At 40.4% G+C, this 25,000-nt stretch overlaps 1 protein-coding gene across 1 annotated transcript in view; it reads left to right on the top strand.

Annotated features, from left to right (window-relative positions):
* Bmcp (uncoupling protein Bmcp mitochondrial) overlaps window positions 1-25,000 on the top strand; it is a 336,863-nt gene that overhangs the window by 34,723 nt on the left and 277,140 nt on the right. Inside the window, exon 2 of the mRNA XM_070103691.1 lies at window positions 8,516-8,595. Coding sequence (XP_069959792.1) covers window positions 8,532-8,595 — 64 coding nt within the window. The 5' untranslated portion in view covers window positions 8,516-8,531. The remainder of the gene's footprint in view (window positions 1-8,515; window positions 8,596-25,000) is intronic.

The raw sequence follows: 25,000 nt of genomic DNA, 5'->3' as shown, positions 1-25,000 counted from the left end.
ATCTCCTGGAAAAGAAATTGGATCTCAAGTGCCTGTTAGTAATGGACAATGCACCTGCTCATCCTCCAAACTTGGATGACCTAATTTTCGAGGAGTTTGGGTTCATCACAGTAAAGTTCTTGCCCTTGAATACCACTCCTCTCCTCCAGCCCATGGACCAACAGGTCATTGCAAACTTTAAAAAACTCTACACAAAAGCAATGTTTCACAGGTGCTTGACTGTGACCACAGACACTCACTTGACCCTAAGGGAATTTTGGAGAGAACACTTCAGCATCCTCCATTGCATAACCCTTATAGGTATGGCTTGGAAGGGAGTGACTACCAGGACTTTGAACTCTGCCTGGAGAAAATTGTGGCTAGATTGTGTCGACAAGAGGGATTTTGAAGGGTTTGGGACTGACCTATGAGCCTATGTCTGTTGTAAAATCAATTGTGGCACTTGGGAGTTCCATGAGGTTGGATGTGAGTTTGGAGGATGTGGAAGAATTGGTGGAAGACCACAACGAAGAGCTCACCACTGAGGAGCTGCAAGAGCTTCAGCAGGAAGAGCAACACATCGCAGCTCAGAATCTTGCTGCAGAGGAGGAGGAAGAGAGATGGAAGAAGGTGCCTTCTTCAGAAATTAAAGAGATTTTTACTATGTGGGGTAAGATGGAAAGCTCTATGGAGAAACATCACCCTAACAAGGTTGTTGCAAGCCAGGTTGGCAACATGTACAGTGACAAAGTCTTGGGCCATTTTAGGGAAGTGTTAAAGAGACGCCAGAAACAGAGCTCTCTCCACAGTTATTTTGGAGACAGGACTCCAGTGACTCTCAAGGTGGTCCTAGTGGCATTAAGAAACAGAAGACAAGCAACCCCAGAAAAGCAATTGGTACCTGAGGTGTTGCTGGAAGGGGATTCCCCTTCCAAACTATAAACAATCCACTCTCTCCTCCTCCAGTCTCCCATACACTAAGAAGAATCTCCAATAAAGGTAAGTGTTATGCTGTTAATGTTTCATTCATCATTTTCCATTGTATTGTTTATGTACTACATGTATATTTCATGTAAAAAATTTTTTTGTTTTAATACTTCTGGGTGTCAGGAACGGATTAATTGTATTTACATTATTTCTTATGGGGAAAATTGATTCGTAAATCGTAAATTTCGTTTATAGTAACGGCTCCAGGAACGGATTAATTACGAAAAACGAGGGACCACTGTATGTATAAAGATACACAATATATCCCTCCAAACTGTCAATATCCCGAACCCCTCCTTTAGAGTGCAGGCATTGTACTTCCCATTTCCAGGACTCCAGTCCGGCTGTATAAAAATAACCAGTTTCCCTGAATCTCTTCTCTAATTATTACCCTGCTCACACTCCAACAGGTCGTCAGGTCCCAAATACCATTCGTCTCCATTCACTCCCATCGAACACGCTCGCGCACACTTGCTGGAAATCTAAGCCCCTCGCCCACAAAACCTCTTTTACCCCTTCCTTCCAGCCTTTTCGAGGACGACCCCTATCCCACCTTCCTTCCCCTACAGATTTATGCGTTCTCCATGTCATTCTAGTTTGATCCATTCTCTCTAAATGACCAAACCACCTCAACAACCCCTCTTCAGCCCTCTGACTAATACTTTTATTAACTCCACACCTTCTCCTAATTTCCACACTCCGAATTTTCTGCATAATATTTACACCACACATTGCGTTTAGACAGGACATCTCCATTGCCTCCAACCTCCTCCTCGCTGCTGCATTTACAACCCAAGCTTCACACCCATATAAGAGTGTTGGTACTACTATACTTTCATACATTCCCTTCTTTGCCTCCATAGATAACGTTTTTTTTGTCTCCACATATACCTCAACGCACCACTCGCCTTTTTTCCCTTGTCAATTCTATGATTAACCTCATCCTTCATAAATCCATCCGCCGACACGTCAACTCCCAAATATCTGAAAACATTCACTTCTTCCACACTCCTCCTCCCCAATTTGATATCCAATTTTTCTTTATCTAAATCATTTGATACATAAGAACATAAGAAAGAAGGAACACTGCAGCAGGCCTACTGACCCCCCCCCCCCCGGATTAGCCCAGTGACCCACCCCCCCGGATTAGCCCAGTGACCCACCCCCCCGGATTAGCCCAATGACCCACCCAGTCTGGTCACCTCCACTCAAGGAAGGAGCATGTCACCAGACCCAGCAGCACATACTGGTCAGGTCCAACTCGTACCCACCCACACCCACTCATGTATTTATCTAACCTATTTTTAAAACTACACAACGTTTTAGCCTGAATAACTGTACTCGGGAGTTTGTTCAACTCATCCACAACTCTGTTACCAAACCAGTGCTTTCCTATATCCTTTCTGAATCTGAATTTTTCCAACTTGAAACCATTGCTGCGAGTCCTGTCTTGGCTGGAAATTTTCAGCACGCTATTTACATCCCCTTTATTTATTCCTGTTTTCTATTTATACACCTCAATCATATACCCCCTAATTCTACGCCTTTTGAGAGAGTGCAGATTCAGGGCCCTCAATTTATCCTCGTAGGGAAGATTTCTGATACATGGGATCATCTTTGTCATTCTCCTCTGTACGTTTTCCAGAGCATTTATATTCATTCTGTAATACGGTGACCAGAACTGAGCAGCATAGTCTAAATGAGGCCTAACCAAGGATATATAGAGTTGAAGAACAACCCGAGGACTTTTATTGTTTATACTTCTAGATATGAAGCCAAGAATTCTGTTAGCTTTATTGTGAACACTAATGCAGTGTTGTCTTGGTTTTAGATTACTGCTAACCAGAACTCCTAAATCCTTTTTGCAATCAGTAGTATTAAGATCTACATTATTTAATTTATATGTGGCATGGTTATTTACCTGTCCAACATTTAGAACTTTGCGTTTGTCAATATTAAACTGCATCTGTCACTACTCCGACCATTGCATCAGTCTATGCAAATCATCCTGGAGTGCTCTAATATCCTCATTAGTATGAATTGGACAGTCTATTTTGGTGTCATCAGCAAATTTGCTTATGTCGCTATTTATTCCCTCATCTATGTCGTTTGTGTAAATTGTGAACAACAACGGGCCCAACACTGACCCCTGAGGAACACCGCTTGTGATGTGCCCCATTCTGATTTCTCCCCATTCATGCAAACTCTCTGCTGCCTATTTGTCAGCCATGCCTCTACCCAGGAAAAAATTTCTCCTATTCCGTGTGCCTTAAGTTTCCTCAATAGCCCTCATCACCTTACTCTTTTATATGTTCACTTTCAACTTTCTACCTGTACACACACTCCCAAATTCGTCCACTAACCTTTGCAATTTTTCTTTAGAATCTCCCATAAGCACAGTATCACCAGCAAAAAGTAACTGTGTCGATTCCCATTTTGTATTTGATTCCCCATAATTTAATCCCACCCCTCTCCCGAACACCCTAGCATTTACTTTTTTTACAACCTCATCTATAAATATATTAAACAGCCATGGTGATGTTACACATCCCTGTCTAAGACCTACTTTTACTGGGAAGTAGTCTCCCTCTCTCCTACACACCCTCATAAAAACTCTTTACAGCATTTAGTAACTTACCACCTATTCTATATACTTGCAACATCTGCCACATTGCTCCCCTATCCATTCTATCATATGCCTTTTCTAAATCCATAAATGCAATAAAAACTTCCCTACCTTTATCTAAATACTGTTCACATATATGCTTCAATGTAAACACTTGATCTACACATCCCCTACCCACTCTAAAACCTCCTTGCTCATCCGCAAGGATGAATTGAACATAAAGCTAAATAATACACACAGAAAAATGATGATGACGAAACAGTCTTAGATATGCACCTCAGCATCTGTCTAAAATTCAGCACTTGCATCAAACTAATATTTAAGTTAATTTTCAAAATTGTGGGCATTCTTTCAACAATACACCACTATGTACTACAAACATTACTCACTACTACTACTATTACTTATGGTATAGTATGGTATCTAAATATTTACAGGGATCTACAACAGCAAGACACCTAAAACCCATAGTCACTCAACAAAAATCAGATTTTGTAATAATCACTTAGTCAGGTCCCAGACATCATCCCCCTTCCCCACTACAGGAAGGCCCCACTTATACGGCGGGTTAGGTTCCAGGCTACCGCCGTAAAGCGGAAACCGCCGTAAAGTGGAACACCCTTTTTTTCCACTTACAAATGCATACAAACACTAGATAACAAGTTTACACTAACCTATATTATGTTAGCAATAGAACCAGGCATCAAAAAACAATAAAAAAGTACAATACACACATAGTGCACTCATTACTTACCTTAAAATATTTATAGTCTTAATCTAGGGTGAGACAAGTAGTATTTATTGTAAGAAATCAAGTGTGGTATGTATTGTAATAGCCAGGCTACCTCACCAGGCCACCCCACCCACACATACTATTCTATGATATTTAAGCATCCCAGAGCGATGAAATGTATATACAGTTCACTCATTACTTACCTTAAAATATTTGTAGTCTTAATGTAGGGTCAGGAGTAAGTAAATGAGATAAAACGAATAAATGAGAGAGAGAAAGAATGAGTACATGAGAGGTAACAGGCGCAGAGTTATGTAAACAAACCAGGCTCCCACATCTTATATTTATGTTTATTTATTCTATTGTGGGGTGTATTTATCATCTTTTTATGTTATGTATCGTGTTTATTATATAATTTTGAAAAAAATATCATGGATGGATTAATAAAAATGTGTATATTACCGTAATATACGACATTTAATGAGACTCGGTGACTATTGTTATTATGGCGTCACTTGTGGAAGTCGTCTGCTCACATCTCACATTTATGTTTATTTATTCTACTGTGGGGTGTATTTATCTTATTTATATGTTATGCATCGTGTTTATTATATAATTTTGAAAAAAATATCATGGATGGATTAATGAAAATGTGTATATTACCGTAATATACGACATTTAATGAGACTCGGTGACTATTGTTATTATGGCGTCACTTGTGGAAGTCGTCTGCTCACATCTCACATTTATGTTTATTTATTCTACTGTGGGGTGTATTTATCTTATTTATATGTTATGCATCGTGTTTATTATATAATTTTGAAAAAAATATCATTGATGGATTAATGAAAATGTGTATATTACCGTAATATACGACATTTAATGAGACTCGGTGACTATTGTTATTATGGCGTCACTTGTGGAAGTCGTCTGCTCACATCTCACATTTATGTTTATTTATTCTACTGTGGGGTGTATTTATCTTATTTATATGTTATGCATCGTGTTTATTATATAATTTTGAAAAAAATATCATGGATGGATTAATGAAAATGTGTATATTAACGTAATATACAACATTTAAATGACTCGATGTATGTAAGTTTATTTAGGTACAGGTATACATAAGTATAATTATCAGAGTATATATAAAATATGAAATAACTTTTAAAAACATTTGAAATTTTGGAGTTTCCAGACAAAATGGAGAGACTTAGTGCTTACTGAGCTCATGGAGAATGTAAACAAACAGGGTGGGGCACGGTGACCGTATTAGAAAGTCAGGTGGGGGGAGCCGTATAGTGAGTTTTGGTCATAATTTGAAATGTCCGTATTAGCGGAACGCCGTAAAGTGAAACGCCGTAAAGCGGGGCCTTCCTGTATTCAGAAGTCTAAATTTACTCAACATATAAAACATTCATACCAGGAAGAGTCATGTGTTATGAATACACAACTGTTCTTGGAGAGCTGTAACAAAACACAGACAAAATACAAGAAATGAGTATCCCTTTGATATATCATATCTTGATTTAACCTGTTCAGAATCTACATGCAAATAAAAATCCCTAATGTAGGGAACTCTTTGCTAGAATATGCCAAGTTTCCTATCTGCCAACTGCTTAAAAAAATATTGTTAAAGAGCACCTGTTAAATCTGATGTAAGTTTTGCATGGTAGTTTAAAAATGTAAATGTTCACTTTATCAATTGCAACCTGTTTCCTGAATTACACATGTGCAACACTTGGGTAACTTTATTGAGGAAACGTTTTTGCCACACAGTGGTTTCATAAGTCCTATACAGAAAATGGTGAAAATCAGAAGTAGTTTGAGGTAATCAGTCCCTCGGCCTGGAGTCAATATAATCAGTCCATCAACCTTGAAAAGAAGAGAGCATGTGCATGAAGAAGTGGCTTATATACTGTAGATGGGTGAGGTGAGGCGAGGCAGTCGTAGGTATTATTACAGTGGACTAAGTCGTATGCCTATAGGTTAAGCAAGTGAAGACTTGACTTGCCTAACTTTCACATGTGACTTTGTCTACTGTGATAACACTTAGGACTGCTTCACCTCAGCTGTCTACAGTATGTATATAATTCACTTTGCACATATGCTGCATTCTTTTCAAGATTGATGGACTGATTACAGTGGAACCTTGGTTTTTGTGATTAATTCGTTCCAGAAAGTCTGACGAAAATCGAATTGTACAAAAACTGAAGCAATATTTCACATAAGAAATAATGTAAATCCAATTAATCCGTTCCAGACACCCAAACATATTAAAAAAAAATACATTTTATGGAGAATAACTGGTTTTATATAGAAAAAATGATAAATATAAATGACTAATGAAATGGATAAATGAACATTTAACATCACTTTTACCTTTATTGAAGACTCTTGTTGGCGTATGGAAGACGGCGAGGAGGGGAGAGGGAGGAGGAAAGGTTATTGTTTGGTAGCTGAATCCCCCTCCATGAGGACTTCAGGTATCGAGGCCCTATCTTGGGTTACTTCCCTTTGTCTTTTACTGGCACTAGGACGAGCTTGAGTCACTGGACCCCTGTCGCACAAAAAATTTGTCCAGAGAGGTCTGCTTTTGGCCTCTTAAGATTTGCCTAAAATGGGACAAGGCATTGTCATTGAACATGTTGCAGACATGGCTTGCAACAGCTTCGTTAGGGTGATATTTCTCTACCAAACTTTGCAGTTCATTCCACTTTGCACACATGTCCTTAATCACTGAAGAAGGCACATTTTCACAATGCTCACTCAATGAGAAACAAAGCCAGACTGAGTCAGAATGCATGGGATACTTTGTGTGGGTGCAGGCAGGCAGATGCACTTGGTATGGTGGACCATTGTCAACTCTACGAAAACCGAGTGGCTGTATGAAAACTGGGACAAAATTTTGACGAATCCTACGAAAACCAGGACATACAGAAACCAAGGTTCCACTGTACATCGACTCCAGGCTGAGGGACTGATTACCTCAAACTCTTTCTGATCTTCACTGTTCTTTTTGTATAGGACTGATGAAGCCACTTTGTGGCAAAACATTTCCTCAATAAAGATACCCAAGTGTTGTACATGTTTCTAATTAATCAACTTGTCAGTTCTCTGAACTATTTATCTACAAACCTGGTTCCTGTTTATTTAGATCAAATTAGCATTCGTACTTATTCACGTACTGTCACCAATATATTTATTTCTTATGGCCAGTTTCATTCCAATTCTGTATTAAATACATATTACAAATTTTATAAAGTTTGTTATGTACAGTACAATGTTAAAAAGTTTGTTAGGTATAAATTTAATTACATATTGTCTACTATTATTAAGATAGTTATTTAAGACTGACCAAAATGTTCTGCATGACCAGGGGCTTCCCACTAAGTATAAAACTTTTGACGTACATGTATTGTGTTCTGTACTTTCTGGAAATAAAATTACTGAATTTTTTATTTCACTTTTTTTATGACAATTTTGTGCATATGTGGTAAACTCATTTTTTTTAGTAAACATTAGTCAAGAAGTATGGAAATGCTACATCTCAAAATGAATCTTTGTATGTTATATGTCATATTAGGCTTGCTTTATGCAAGTTCACTTGTGTTTTCATAAGACACCTGTTGTCCCTATTCACCCATCAGTTTAAAATGGATGTTAGTGAACTGGTGTGGGTCACATACTAGGTGTTAGTGGACTGGTGTGGGTCACATCCTGGGTGTTAGTGGACTGGTGTGGGTCACATCCTGGGACAAAACTGACCTTATTTGCTCAAAATGCTCAGCATAACAAGGGACTTTCTGTATAGTAGTATGTCATTGATGTCAGCTATGGTCTGTATACCTTGTACATGTACTTGTAGTAAATAAAGGTATTATTATTATGCACTATGAGCCAGGAACATACCTTCTAAACCTAGGGCTGCCTGTATAATGTTAATAAAAATTGGTCCAAGGGGCACACAGGTAAAAAATATACGTTACTAAAATTTTTTTTGTTGTGAGCCTCCTTAAGGACTTGCCAGGTATTTTTAATTTTTTTTATTGATATTATCATATTATTATATTCTATATCTCTTTTATGAATAATCTTGCACCCGCATTTATATTCCTGAACTTTCCATTATAGTTTTCATGTACTGTTATGTACTGCTGTACTCATTTGCCTGTGATTTGAACTTGCAGGCGCTGCGAACGTGGGATGGGCCGGAGCGATTGGCGCCCTTTCATCTACGGGGGCGTGTCTGCCTGTATTGCTGAGTTCGGTAAGTACTGTATAATATTTTCTGGGTCAGAGGTTTTGTGAGCATGAAAGCACCTGGTTTTACTGTATAGTATTATAACAGGTGTTTTGTGGCTTGGTTGGTTGTGCCCTTAGCATACATACTGAGGGTCTGTGGTTCAGTCCCTGGCATGGGTGGAAATGCTGGGCATGTTTCCTTACACCTCCTGCCCCTGTTCACTGAGCAGTAAGTACCTGGGTGTTAGTCGACTGTTGTGGGTCTCATCTTGGGGGTAGTACGCTGTAGATAGAGCTGGGCTTTGAAATGAGCTGAGGTGGGATAACAGCTCTTAGTCTGTAATATTGATCTGTGTAAAAGAATAGAAATCTTGATTAAGCTGGCTGCTGTATCTTTTTTCTGACCCTATCATTATTGTGTAGCCTGAGTTTAGCTGTCCCAAGCCATGTGTACGGTCTTGATCCTCTGCACTGTATTACACACAAACATTGTTGGTGTCTTTTCTACAAATTTATTTGTATTCTAGAATTCATGTCTTGAGATCATTCAGTGTCTCAACTTTATAGTATCCAGCACAAGGAATGACAGATTTGAGCTGAGTTGCTAGATACATTGTGGCTGCAAGGTCTAGTTATAGTTGTACTGCATGAGCAGCTAGTTTATTGTGCATCCCGTGCTCATCCTGCGAACAGTAGTAAAAAAAAAAAAAAAAAAATGGATTACAGAAGTCTCAGTGGTTCTTTGTCAGACCTCACTGACCTTTGTTACATTGCTAGAAAGCAATATTAGTTATTTTGTCTTTTACAGTTACTTTGTATAGTTAATGTACACAGCAGTCTCCATGAAGACAGTTCATTCATCTAGTTGATGCAAAAAGTGGATACAACCTCAAGATTTCAGATATCTTATCATTAACAATGAGGTGTTTTGCAAGGTTTAGTTACAATAAATCCTTGATATAACCAATATGGAAGGTTGTCTGAGTGTCCATTAAATCAGAATAATGTTAAAAAAGTAGCTAAAACAGCACTCTGGTATTGTGTGCCTAATACAGGAGGGAGCTGCTTATACAGCAGGTTAAGTTCTGGGCTACTGCTGTAAATCCAAAATCACTGTAAAGTGAAACAGTCTGTTTTCACTTTCTAAAGCACATATACTAGGGATCCACTTTACAGCGTTTTGCTAATGCAGCGGGTTTTCAATTATACCCACATTTTTCCTTTATTCAGACTTCCTACAATAAATATATTCACCACTCATTATAAGCTAAGGGTGAAAATATTTGAAAGTAAATAATGTGTACAGTTGAACCCCCGTATCCACTGATTTGGTATCTGTGTTTGTTATCCATTGTTGACTGTGCCCCAAAATATTTTTTTTTATTAACACATAGGCCATTTACCACCAAGGTAGTGTGTTCCGAAAAAGAAAAACTTTCACCATCATTCACTCCATCACTGTCTTGCCTCTGGCAAGACAGTGATGGAGATGCTGGCAGTTCTTTAAAGCTTAAGAGAAGCTGGGAAGTTTTTCCTGTCAGTGAAAATGTGATAATTCTCCACTTACTGTGCATAATTTATCAGTTAAACTTTAGGACTTATATATCCGTGGTTTCGGTATCCACGGCAGGTCCTTGGAACATATTCCCCTGTATCCTACTGTATACTGTATATGCATCTTTTAGGCCTTGCTTTGTTGCTCAATATATGATACAGTGGAACCTCAATAATCGAACGTATCACATATCGAACGTTTCGAAAATAGGACCATTTTTTCGGACAAACTATGTCCCTATTATTGAACGCGTCCCTATTTTCGGACCACCGGGTATGGGACCTGTCTGCCGCCCGCTCTGTCCGCGTCCTTGCGCAGGTGCCGTGAGCAGTCTAGCTTTGTTTATGCTTGAGTGAACACTAACCTGCGCTCTCATTCACACATTTTACGATTATTTCGTTGTGTTTAGTGCTTGTGGGACTGTGAAATAAGCTGCCATGGGCCCAAAGAAACTTGCTAGTGGTACCCCTGTGGTAAAGAAAGTGAGAAACACCATAGATGTGAAGAAGGAAATAATGCAGAAGTATGAGAGTGGTGTGAGACTTGTTGAGCTTGCCAGGATGTATGGGAAAAACAAGTCGACCATCAGTTCTATCCTGTCAAAGAAAGAACAAATCAAGGAAGCTGATGTTGCAAAAGGTGTTAATATAGGGAGTGGATGAGGTGCTGCCTTCAAAGATTAAGGAGATTTGTGCCAAGTGGAATGATGTCGAAATGTTTGTGCAGAAGTACCACCCTGAGCAAGCTGAAACAAGCCATCTTTGCAACAAGTTCAGTGACAGAACCATGTCCCATTTTAGGGAAATGTTAAATAGATGCCAGAAACAGAGGACTGTGGACAGATATTTTGTGAGACAGGGGTCCAGTGACTCTCAAGCTGGTCCTAGTGGCATTAAAAGACAGAGAAGGGAAGTAACCCCAGAGAGGGCTTTACCTGAAGGGGGATTCTCCTTCCAAACACTAACCCCAACTCCCTCTCTCCTCCTCCCTATCTTCCAGATGCCATCACCAATCTTCAATAAAGGTAAGTAAAATGTTATTTTATATGTATTACTATACATAATTAAAAACTATAGTATTTGTTGTATGTAAAACTGTAATTAATCTCTATAAAATGTATTTTTTGTGTGAATATTTTTGGGTTTCTGGAACGGATTAATTGTATTTCCATTATTTCTTATGGGAAATATTGCTTCGAATTTCAGACTTTTCGAATTTAGAACTAGCTCCTGGAACAGATTAAGTTCGATTTTTGAGGTTCCACTGTAATGTAAAACATGTTATCAGGCTTTTATATGAATTTGAAAGTATTTGTGTGTGTGTACTTGCCTAATTGTGGTTGCAGGGGTCGATTCATAACTCTTGGCCCCAAGTGTGTGTGTGTGTGTGTGTGTGTGTGTGTGTGTGTGTGTGTGTGTGTGTGTACACTCACCTATTTGTGGTTGTAGGGGTTGATTCATAGTTCCTGGCCCCACCTCTTCACTGATTGCTACTAGGTCCTCTCTCCCCTGTCCATGACCTTTATCAAACCTTGTCTTAAAATTATGTATAGTTCCTGCCTCCACTATGTCACTTTCTAGGCTGTTCCACTTCTGATACCTCTATGGCTGAAGAAATACTTCCTAACATCCCTTTAACTCATACGAGTCTTTAACTTCCAATTATAACCCCTTGTTTTTGTCCCATCTCTGGAGCATCCTGTCTTTGTCCACCTTGTCAATTCCTTGCAGTATTTTATATGTCATTATCATGTCTCCTCCAAACCCTCCTGTCCTCCAGTGTTGTCAGGCTGATTTCCCTTAACCTTTCTTTGTAGGACACTCCCCTTAGCTCTGGAACTAGTCTTGTTGCAAACCTTTGCACTTTCTCTAATTTGTTGGTGTGCTTGACTGGGTGGTGATTCCAAACTAAACTAAACCTAACTAACCTAATGAAACACCACTGCATCCCACTGAAACAGCTAACAAGATAAACGACTTCTTCTCAACCATAGGTTCTAATCTTGCCAGTAAAATCCCATGTACCAACGCCCATGCCGGGGACTATCTAGATGAGAATTTCCCAAATTCCTTCTATCTTGTACCAACTGAGCCCACCGAAGTCACTGAGATTATAAAGTCACTTAAAAATAACTCGGGGAACCTGTCTCACATCCCACCATTATTGTACAAGCGAGCAGGCCATGTCCTCTTGCATGCTATTTCATTACTTTTTGACAAGTCACTAGAAACTAGCACCTTCCCGAAACTACTCAAGACAGCAAGAGTTACACCAATACATAAAGGTGGTGACCCTACAGATGTAAACAACTATAGGCCAATATCAAACTTACAATTGCTATCCAAAATCTTCGAGAAACTTGTGCACAGGAGACTGTATTCATTTATAACAGCACAAAACATACTTAACCCCTGCCAATTTAGTTTCAGGAAAAATAAAAGCACTAATGATGCAATTGTAAAAATGCTAGCTCTGCTTTACACAGCATTGGAAAATAAGGAATATCTGCTAGGAATTTTTATTGACCTAAGAAAAGCTTTTGACACAGTAGACCACGGCATCCTACTCCACAAACTTGACCATTATGGTATAAGAGGCCATGCGCTTGCATATTTCAAATCCTACCTTACTAATAGATATCAGTATGTCACCATTAAAGACACAGCATCATCAACACGGCCACTTGATACTGGAGTTCCACAGGGAAGTGTCCTTGGACCCCTGCTCTTCCTTAATTACATCAGTGATCTTCCAAACGTATCCCAACTCCTGAAACCCATTCTCTTTGCTGACGACATGACTTGTGTCATCTCTCGCCCTAATCTTGCCACCCTCAACACCATTGTTAATGAGGAGCTGCTCAAAATATCAACTTGGATGACAGCCAATAAACTTACACTTAACACAGACAAAACCTACTATATTATGTTTGGTAGCAGAGCAGGTGCTGCAAAACTAAACCTTAAGATTGACAGCACTCTAATTGCCAGACATAATGAGGGCAAATTCCTAGGCCTATACTCGACAACAACCTGAATTTCAGCACCCATATCCAACACATATCAAAAAAAGTATCCAAAACAGATGGGATCCTCTCCAAGATATGATACTACGTGCCGCAAAATGCCCTTCTCACACTATACCATTCACTCATTTATCCATACCTCACCTATGCTATTCGTGCTTGGGGTTCAACTGCAGCAATACTCCTAAAGCCAATAATAACTCAACAAAAAGCTGCAGTAAGAATAATCACTAAATCCCATCCCTGGCAACACCCCCCCCCCCCACTCTTCATAGATCTAAACTTACTCCCTGTTCAGTACATCCACACTTACTACTGTGCAATCTACATCTACAGGACCTTAAATTCCAATATTAACCTTGACCTAAAATGCTTTCTTGATAGTTGTGACAGGACCCACAAGCATAACACCAGACACAAACATCTCTACGACATTCCCCATGTCCGACTAAACCTTTACAAAAATTCAATGTATGTCAAAGGCCCTAAAATCTGGAACACCCTACCTGAAAACTCTAGAACCGCAGACACATTCATCACCTTCAAAACTACTGTTAGAAAACATCTTATCTCCCTGATACACCCTGTCAATTAACTACATAAAAACCACCTGGTGGTCCACATTTACTCACTCACTCACCCATTTGACTATTAACACAGAAATACATATCTTAATCTTAAAATAATGATTCCTAACTAGTCACAAGTTTGCCTGTGATACTCCTATATAGAAGCTATGTATTGTCAAAACAAAAGCATTCACATTGCTAAACTCACAAACTAGTATTTAGTCACTTAGTATTTAGTCACATAGTATTTAGTCACAGTATTTAGTCAACTTACTCCACAATTTGTAATAATTTAGGGTTACGAATTAATCTAAGTTTGCCCAAAATGTGTAGCCTTGCTAGGTGTTCTAGTGGCCCCCTCTGTAATTAGTATTTTATTACATGTAAACCACACAATAACCAAAATCTGTAAACCCCGCATTGTAATCCTTATAGAGAATAAACTTCGATTTGATTTGATTTGGTGCTGCATACCTTTATAGTATATGGGCCTGACGTATATGGTGTACAGTCTTGAACAATTCCTTGCTGAGGTATCGGAATGCTATTCTTAGGTTTGCCAGACACCCACATGCTGCAGCAGTTATCTGATTGATGTGTGCCTCAGGAGATGTGCTCGGTATTATACTCACCCCAAGATCTTTTTCCTTGAGTGAAGTTTGCAGTCTTTGGCCACCTAGACTATACTCTGTCTTCGGTCTTCTTTGCCCTTCCCTGATCTTCATGACTTTGCATTACTGGGGTTAAATCTAAGGAGCTAGTTGCTGGACCAGGATTGTAGCCTGTCCAGGTCCTTTTGTAGTCCTGGTTGATCCTCGACCGATTTAATTCTCCTCATTAACTTCGTCATCTGCAAACAGGGACACTTCTGAGTCTATCCCTTCTCTTATGTCAATCACATATACCAAAAACAGCACAAGTCCTAGGACTGACCCCTGTGGAACTCCGCTCATCAGACACCCACACTGAAACCTCGTCACGTACCATGACTCGTTGTTGCCTCTCTGTCAGATATTCTTTGATCCACTGCAGTGCCTTTCCTGTTATGCATGCCTGATCCTCTAGCTTTTGCATTAACCTCTTGTGAGGAACTGTATCGAAGGCCTTCTTGCAGTCCAAGAAAGTGCAGTCTATCCACCTCTCTCATGTCTTACTTCTGTTACTTTGTCGTAAAACTCCAATAGGTTTGTGACACAGAATTTTCCTTCCCTGAAATCATGCTTGTTGTCATTTATAAGCTTGTGTTCCACCACTTTCCTCCTGATGATCTTCTCCATGACTTTGCATACTATACACATCAGTGACACAGGTCTGTAGTTTAATGCCTCATGTCTGTCTCCTTTCTTAAAAATTGGGACTACATTTGCCATCTTCCATACCTCAGGTAGTTGCCCAGTTTCAATGGATGTATTGAAGATTTTTGTTAGTGGCACACACAGCATCTCTGCTCCCTCTCTAAGGACCCATGGAGAGATGTTGTCTGGTCCCACTGCTTTTGAGGTATCAAGTTCACATAGTTTCTTCACCTCCTCCTTGGTTGTGTGTATTTAATCTAGCACCTGTTGAACTTTTATGAGCTATATAATACCAAGCACTAGAAGTAAACACTGGTATATTGGCTATGACAATGAGCAGATGAGTTTTGAGACAGCTTAATACAGGGGATGCCTTATCATAATTTAAAATTTTGAGAGCTCTTCTTTACAATTTGTTTTCCTCAGTCCAGGGGAAGGCAAAGATGTCAGTTTCCTCGCATCTGTTGTCCTTGTTCACCAAGCAGGAAATAGGTGCCTGGGCATTTGCAGACTTGTGGGTGGCATCCTGGCTGGGGAATGATAGTATACCTTAGATATGGCTGGGCCTTGAAATAAGCTAAGGAAAGCTAACAGCCCACGGCTTTTAAATAAGATTATTACAATAAATACAAGATCAACCAGGCTGTGATGGATATGTGGGACTGCAGGCCACCAACAGCCTAGTTGACCAAGCAAGTCAGACAATCCTGTCCCATGGCTGGGCTCTGGGAGTAGAAAAAAAACTCAGAACTCATTAAAAGTATATCAAAAGTATAAAGTTAAAGGATTTATAATTGATTCCAGAGGAACTTCTCTATCACATGAACACTTCCTTCATAACTGTGGCTTGTTTCACATTTCATAGTTTGCAAAGCATTTACTGTACAATATTTTTAAGAAATTCTAAATGCAGATCACAAAAGCAACTTTCCCTACATGCTTATACATGCATGACAGTTCCTATTTCATTCCCCTTCCCTATTCTGTGCTTTCCAGATAGTTACAAAGGTACATCAAAAGTCTGTTTCCATTAATTTTTCTTGACAAAAAATACAGCTTAGCCATGTTGAATGTTGTTCATTATTTACTTCTTGACATAATCACCAAACTTAAGGCACTTACTGCAGTGTGTTACCGGTATGTTTATGCCTTCTGCATAGAATTCTTTCGGAATTCTGTATCGTCTGTGACCACCATATCATCTGTGTGGAAACACTGCCCTTGCAGGATCTTCTTCAGGGGCACAAACAGATAGATATCACTGGGGGCAAGATTGTGGCTGTATTTTCGTCAGAAAAAAAAATTGATACAAAGGCTTTTCAGTTTTTAACACACTGGCCGTCTCTCACCAAGGCAGGGTGACCTAAAAAGAAAAACTTAAGTTTTTGTTTCTAGATTTAGCAATTTATACAGAAGGGGTTACTAGCCCCTTACTCCCAGCTTTTCGATCTACTCTCATTAAATTTTTTCTCTAGTAATATCCTTGATACTGGTGAATGGTTTATTTTTATTCTTGTAATGGTTCTTGCACATTGACACTGGATAATAATAATAACATGCTGAGAGTGAGTGTAGCTTCAGTTCCTTGAATCAGGAAGCCTTCACCAGCTTCAGAATATCCCTTTTGAAAGGTCAGTAGGATTTTAGCTACCTTCCTACTCTGGGATCAGATTCTTATTATTGTACTTTCTATACCCCATATACTGTATGACCCTTACAGGTTTAGTGCTCTTTAACTGTAATCCAGTATTGGTGGTGGTGGTGTTTATTATTTTTTTTTTTTTTACTATTTTTACTGGCCGTGTGTGATGTGTGACTAACTTGGGTGGCTGCTGCAGTGTGTGTGTATGTGTGTGAGTGTTGCCAAATACCTTGCTAATTTTACCACAGATAGAATATGCCCTAGAATACAATATTGTAAACAACATTTTTACCATAAGACTCGTAGCTATGTCTGTTTGTGCATCAAAACATTCAATGATTATTGTCTATTTAAGGATATGATAAATACTATAGAGATAAGGGGCACATAGTTGTGGTAGTATACCTGGAGGGTGTTCTGGGGGTGCATGCCCCTGTGACCCAGTCCATGACCAGACCTCACTGTGGATCAAGGCATGATCAACCAGGCTGTTACTGCTGGCTGCACACAATCTAATGTACGAACCACAGCCCGGCTGGTCAGGCACTGTCTTGAGGTCTGTCCAGCTTCCTTGTGAAGACAACCAGGGGTCTATTGGTAATTCCCCTGATGTATGCTGGGGGCAGTTGAACAGTCTTGGGGCCCCTGACACTTATTGTTATCTCTTAGTTTACTTATGGCACCCCTGCTTTTTATTGAGGGGATGTTGCACTGCCTGCTAAGTCTTTTGCTGTTGTATGGGGTTATTTCCATGTGCAGATTTGGGACTAGTTCCTCTAGGATTTTCTAGGTGTAAGTTAAGATGTATCTTTCTCACCTGCATTCCAAGGAGTACAGGTCATGAGACTTCAAATGTTCCCAGTAAATGAGGAACTCTATTGTACTTATGTGCGCAGTGAAAGTTCTCTGTATATTCTCCAGATCTGCAATTTCATCTGCCTTGAAAGTGGCTGTTGGTGTACAGCAATATTCCAGCTGAGAGAGAGAACAAGTGATTTAAATAAAGAGGAATTGTAAGCTTCTTACTCTAAATGCTAAGTTGGAAATGATTAAACTCAGTGAAAAAGGTATATTGATGGCAACAAGGATAATAATAATAATAATAATAATTGCTCTGGGGTGCTTTAAATGTCATATACAGTAGGACCTCCGTATCTGCAGGGGATATGTTCAAAGGACCTGCCACAGATACCGAAACTGTTGTTAGTAGCAAACCCTATACATAAGTTGTTTTTCATTTACCCTGCAGATACAGTACCCCTGTATCTGCAGGGTATATGCTACAAGGATCTGCCGTGGATACTGAAACCGTGGATAATAGCAATCCCTGTGCATACAAAGTCCTATACATACCTATTATAAAGTTTAATTGATAAATTATGCACAATAAGTGGAGAATTATCACTTATTCACTGATGGGAAGCACTTCATGGCTTCTCTTAGGCTTTGAAGAACTTCCATGATCACTACTTTTGCACTTTGAGACCATTATTAATAAAAATTAAGGGTTATTTTTGGGCCACGGTAAAGCGCGGATAATTGAAACCATGCATACTCTACTGTATTAGGTTATTATGCACATTTTCATTTAATCCATCTATGGCATTTTTTCAAAATTGTATAAGAAACATGCTACATATAAACAAAATACCGTACATGTATATACAATCATAATAAAACAAACATAACTGTGAGGTGTGGTAGCTGGGCAAGCTACCACACCTGACTTCCTACAGTAAATACTACTAACCTCTCACCTTGCATAAAGACTATAAATATTTTAAGGTAAGTAATGAGTGTACTGTATATGCATTTTACTTTTTTATTGCTTTTTATGCCTAGCTATATTGCTAATTTAATATATGATAGTTTAAACATGTTATCAGGCATTTAAATGCATTTAAAAGTGAAAAAAGGTGATTTGCTTTATATTAGTAGCCTGGAACCTAACCTGCCATATAATTGGGGCTCTCCTGTATAACATTTATTAAGTTTAATTGTTTTAGGAAAAGTTTTAGAGTGGTGGCTGGTATAGTATGTCACAGTGAATATTATAAAAGCTTCATAGTGAAGACTGCCATCACAGGATGGTACAGTGTAATACTTGTCACACAGGATGGTACAGTTTAGTACTAGTCACACAGGATGGTACAGTTTAGTACTAGTCACACAGGATGGTACAGTGTAGTACTTGTCACACAGGATGGTACAGTGTAGTACTTGTCACACAGGATGGTACATAGTAATACTTGTCACACAGGATGGTACAGTGTAGTACTTGTCACACAGGATGGTACATTGTAATACTTGTCACACAGGATGATACAGTGTAGTACTAGTCACACAGGATGGCACAGTGTAGTACTTGTCACACAGGATGGTACAGTGTAGTACTTGTCACACAGGATGGTACATTGTAATACTTGTCACACAGGATGGTACAGTGTAGTACTTGTCACACAGGATGGTACAGTGTAGTACTTGTCACACAGGATGGTACAGTGTAGTACTTGTCACACAGGATGGAACAGTGTAATACTTGTCACACAGGATGGTACAGTGTAATACTTGTCACACAGGACGGTACAGTGTAATACTTGTCACACAGGATGATACATTGTAATACTTGTCGCACAGGATGGTACAGTGTAGTACTTGTCACACAGGATGGTACAGTGTAGTACTTGTCACACAGGTTGGTACAGTGTAGTACTTGTCACACAGGATGGTACAGTATAATACTTGTCACACAGGACGGTACAGTGTAGTACTTGTCACACAGGATGGTACATTGTAATACTTGTCACACAGGATGGTACATTGTAATACTTGTCACACAGGATGGTACAGTGTAATACTTGTCACACAGTATGGTACATTGTAATACTTGTCACACAGGATGGTACAATGTAATACTTGTCACACAGGATGGTACAGTGTAATACTTGTCACACAGGATGGTACAGTGTGGTACTTGTCACACAGGATGGTACATTGTAATACTTGTCACACAGGATGGTACATTGTAATACTTGTCACACAGGATGGTACATTGTAATACTTGTCACACAGGATGGTACATTGTAATACTTGTCACACAGGATGGTACAGTTTAGTACTTGCCACACAGGATGGTACAGTGTAGTACTTGTCACATAGGATGGTACAGTGTAGTACTTGTCACACAGGATGGTACATTGTAATACTTGTCACACAGGATGGTACAGTTTAGTACTAGTCACACAGGATGGTACAGTTTAGTACTAGTCACACAGGATGGTACAGTGTAGTACTTATCACACAGGATGGTACATTGTAATACTTGTCACACAGGATGGTACATTGTAATACTTGTCACACAGGATGGTATAGTGTAATACTTGTCACACAGGATGGTACGTTGTAATACTTGTCACACAGGATAGTACATTGTAATACTTGTCACACAGGATAGTATATTGTAATACTTGTCACACAGGATGGTACAGTGTAGTACTTGCCACACAGGATGGTACAGTGTAGTACTTGTCACATAGGATGGTACAGTGTAGTACTTGTCACATGAGATGGTACAGTGTAGTACTGGTACTGGTAGTCAGTAAATGTGGGGCTGATAGTGCTGTCCTGGGAGACAGTAATGGTGAAGCTGGAGGTGCTGTCCTGGGAGACAGTAATGGTGAAGCTGGAGGTGCTGTCCTGGGAGACAGTAATGGTAAAGCTGGAGGTGCTGTCCTGGGAGACAGTAATGGTGAAGCTGGAGGTGCTGTCCTGGGAGACAGTAATGGTGAAGCTGGAGGTGCTGTCCTGGGAGACAGTAATGGTGAAGCTGGAGGTGCTGTCCTGGGAGACAGTAATGGTGAAGCTGGAGGTGCTGTCCTGGGAGACAGTAATGGTGAAGCTGGAGGTGCTGTCCTGGGAGACAGTAATGGTGAAGCTGGAGGTGCTGTCCTGGGAGACAGTAATGGTGAAGCTGGAGGTGCTGTCCTGGGAGACAGTAATGGTGAAGCTGGAGATTTTGTCCAGGTAGTCGGGAATTATACGCAGGAAGGAATACATATAAATGACCTCATAGGGGACAGGAGCCGTAGTAGGGAAACAAGTGTAGTCAAAGATAAGATAAAACCAATATTGCAAACTAGAAATACCACAGGAAATAGCAAACAAGAGGACTCCACTAGCAATAGTGAGGATATATTACCAAAAACAACTGGTGGGAGCTCCATTGTTGGTGCTAGGGAGGATAGGAATAAGACAGGGAAACATGCACCAACAGGGAATACAGTCACAGAAACCCAAGGCAAATGGAAACCAAGCCTGTGCACATACTATGCACTTGGTATCTGCAGGCATGGGAAATCTGAAAAAACAGACGGGACGTGCAACTATGACCACCCTAGAAAATGCCATGCCCATATGACAACAGGAAAATGCAAACTCCCTTCCTGTAAGCTTTTTCACCCTGAACTGTGTACCTCTTCAGTACAGTGGACCCCTAGTTAACGATATTTTTTCACTCCAGAAGTATGTTCAGGTGCCAGTACTGATCGAATTTGTTCCCATAAGGAATATTGTGAAGTAGATTAGTCCATTTCAGACCCCCAGACATGCACGTACAAACGCACTTACATAAATACACTTACGTAATTGGTCGCATTCGGAGGTGATCGTTATGCGGGGGTCCACTGTACAGGAAAGACTGTGCTATAACTTAAATTGCCAGGCACACCATCTAAAGGGGACAAAAAGATATAAAACATCCAGGCCATGGGAAAACCTGGGTAGCCACAGCCACTCAAGAGGGAGAGGTTTTTTAGTGCCAAGAAGGAAAAAAACTGGCAGGAAATGACAGAAATCGTACACCAAATCCAGTCATTCCTGGAGTGGAACCATAGTCGATGGCCTCCACTCCAAACCAACAGATACTAATGCCGGAAAAAAAATCCCCCCCCAGTACCAACAATACCACCAGTCCGATGATATTCTTCTTTGCAAATATACAGGGTCTAAAGCCAGCAACAAACAACAAAATACCTTTCATCCGTGGACTGCTTGCAGAGGCAAAGGCGGTGTTCGCGGCTTTCACTGAGACCCACATCAAGGATCACTTGGACAACGAAATATGGATCCCAGGTTACAACCTATACAGATGTGACAGAGTGAACAGGCAAAAGGGGGGGGGGTTGGCCTGTACATTGCAGAGTCACTTGTTTGCACAGAACTGCTTAATGCCTCAAATGATGTAGTGGAAGTTTTAGCAGTAAAGGTCGAGAACCAAAACCTAGTCATTGTGGTAGTCTACAAGCCTCCGGATGCAACATCCCAGCAATTCCAGGAACAGCTGTTAAAAATTGACCACTGTCTGGAAAATCTTCCAGCTCCTGCACCCAACATCTTGCTCCTGGGGGATTTCAACTTAAGGCACCTAAAATGGAGGAATATAGCAAATAATATTGTTGCAGTAATAACACCAGGAGGCAGCTCTGATGAAAACTCACACTCACACGAGCTTTTAAATCTCTGCACAAAATTCAGTTTAAACCAGCAAATAATAGAGCCTACTAGACTGGAGAATACACTAGACCTCATCTTCACTAACAATGATCTGATAAGAAATGTCACCATATCAAAAACAATATACTCAGATCACAACATAATTGAGGTTCAGACATGTATGCGTGGAGCCCCAGACCGACATAATGAGACTAGTCACGAGGGAGCATTCACCAAATTCAACTTCAATAACAAAAACACAAAGTGGGACCAAGTAAACCAAGTCCTAACCGATATAAGCTGGGAAGATATACTAAGCAACACAGACCCCAACTTATGCCTAGAACAGATTAACTTGGTGGCACTCGATGTATGCACAAGGCTTATTCCTCTAAGAAAAAGGAGGAGTAGATGTAAAATAGAAAGAGACAGGCGCTCCCTTTACAGGCGACGGAAAAGAATAACAGAGCGGCTAAAAGAGGTCAATATATCTGAAATGTGTAGGGAGACACTGGTCAGAGAAATAGAAAGCATCGAACTTAAGCTAAAGGAATCTTATAGGAGTCAGGAATCGCGGGAAGAACTAAAAGCCATAAATGAAATCGAAAGAAACCCAAAGTATTTCTTCTCCTATGCCAAATCAAAGTCGAGAACATCGTCCAGTATTGGGCCCCTACTTAAACAAGATGGGTCCTACACAGATGACAGCAAGGAAATGAGTGAGCTACTCAAGTCCCAATATGACTCAGTTTTTAGCAAGCCACTAACCAGACTGAGAGTCGAAGATCAAAATGAATTTTTTATGAGAGCCAGAAAATTTGGTTAACACAAGCCTATCCGATGTTATCCTGATGCCAAATGACTTCGAACAGGCGATAAATGACATGCCCATGCACTCTGCCCCAGGGCCAGACTCATGGAACTCAGTGTTCATCAAGAACTGCAAGAAGCCTCTATCACGAGCCTTTTCCATCCTATGGAGAGGGAGCATGGACACGGGGGTCGTCCCACAGTTACTAAAAACAACAGACATAGCCCCACTCCACAAAGGGGGCAGTAAAGCAACAGCAAAGAACTACAGACCGATAGCACTAACATCCCATATCATAAAAATCTTTGAAAGGGTCCTAAGAAGCAAGATCACCACCCATCTAGAAACCCATCAGTTACACAACCCAGGGCAACATGGGTTTAAAACAGGTCGCTCCTGTCTGTCTCAACTATTGAATCACTACGACAAGGTCCTAAATGCACTAGAAGACAAAAAGAATGCAGATGTAATATATACAGACTTTGCAAAAGCCTTCGACAAGTGTGACCATGGCGTAATAGCGCACAAAATGCGTGCTAAAGGAATAACAGGAAAAGTCGGTCGATGGATCTATAATTTCCTCACTAACAGAACACAGAGTAGTCGTCAACAGAGTAAAGTCCGAGGCAGCTACGGTGAAAAGCTGTTCCACAAGGCACAGTACTCGCTCCCATCTTGTTCCTCATCCTCATATCCGACATAGACAAGGATGTCAGCCACAGCACCGTGTCTTCCTTTGCAGATGACACCCGAATCTGCATGACAGTGTCTTCCATTGCAGACACTGCAAGGCTCCAGGCTGACATCAACCAAATCTTTCAGTGGGCTGCAGAAAACAATATGAAGTTCAACGATGAGAAATTTCAATTACTCAGATATGGTAAACATGAGGAAATTAAATCTTCATCAGTACAAAACAAATTCTGGCCACAAAATAGAGCGAAACACCAACGTCGAAGACTTGGGAGTGATCATGTCGGAGGATCTCACCTTCAAGGACCATAACATTATATCAATTGCATCTGCTAGAAAAATGACAGGATGGATAATGAGAACCTTCAAAACTAGGGAGGCCAAGCCCATGATGACACTCTTCAGGTCACTTGTTCTATCTAGGCTGGAATATTGCTGCACACTAACAGCACCTTTCAAGGCAGGTGAAATTGCTGACCTAGAAAATGTACAGAGAACCTTCACGGCGCGCATAATGGAGATAAAACACCTCAATTACTGAGAGCGCTTGAGGTTCCTAAACCTGTATTCCCTGGAACGCAGGCGGGAGAGATACATGATTATATACACCTGGAAAATCCTAGAGGGACTAGTACCGAACTTGCACACGAAAAATCACTCGCTACGAAAGCAAAAGACTTGGCAGACGATGCAACATCCCCCCAATGAAAAGCAGGGGTGTCACTAGCACGTTAAGAGACCATACAATAAGTGTCAGGGGCCCGAGACTGTTCAACTGTCTCCCAGCATACATAAGGGGGATTACCAACAGACCCCTGGCAGTCTTCAAGCTGGCACTGGACAAGCACCTAAAGTTGGTTCCTGACCAGCCGGGCTGTGGCTCGTACGTTGGTTTGCGTGCAGCCAGCAGCAACAGCCTGGTTGATCAGGCTCTAATCCACCAGGAGGCCTGGTCACAGAACGGGCCGCGGGGGCGTTGACCCCCGGAACTCTCTCCAGGTAAACTCCAGGTAATGTACTTGTCACATAGGATGGTACAGTGTAGTACTTGTCACACAGGATGGTACAGTGTAGTACTTGTCACACAGGATGGTACAGTGTAGTACTTGTCACACAGGATGGTACAGTGTAGTACTTGTCACACAGGATGGTACAGTGTAGTACTTGTCACACAGGATGGTACAGTGTAGTACTTGTCACACAGGATGGTACAGTGTAGTACTTGTCACACAGGATGGTACAGTGTAGTACTTGTCACACAGGATGGTACAGTGTAGTACTTGTCACACAGGATGGTACAGTGTAGTACTTGTCACACAGGATGGTACAGTGTAGTACTTGTCACACAGG

The sequence above is a fragment of the Cherax quadricarinatus genome, chromosome 86 (assembly GCF_038502225.1).
Source record: "Cherax quadricarinatus isolate ZL_2023a chromosome 86, ASM3850222v1, whole genome shotgun sequence".
Lineage (NCBI taxonomy): Eukaryota > Metazoa > Arthropoda > Malacostraca > Decapoda > Parastacidae > Cherax > Cherax quadricarinatus.
This window is presented reverse-complemented; position numbering and strand designations above follow the sequence as displayed.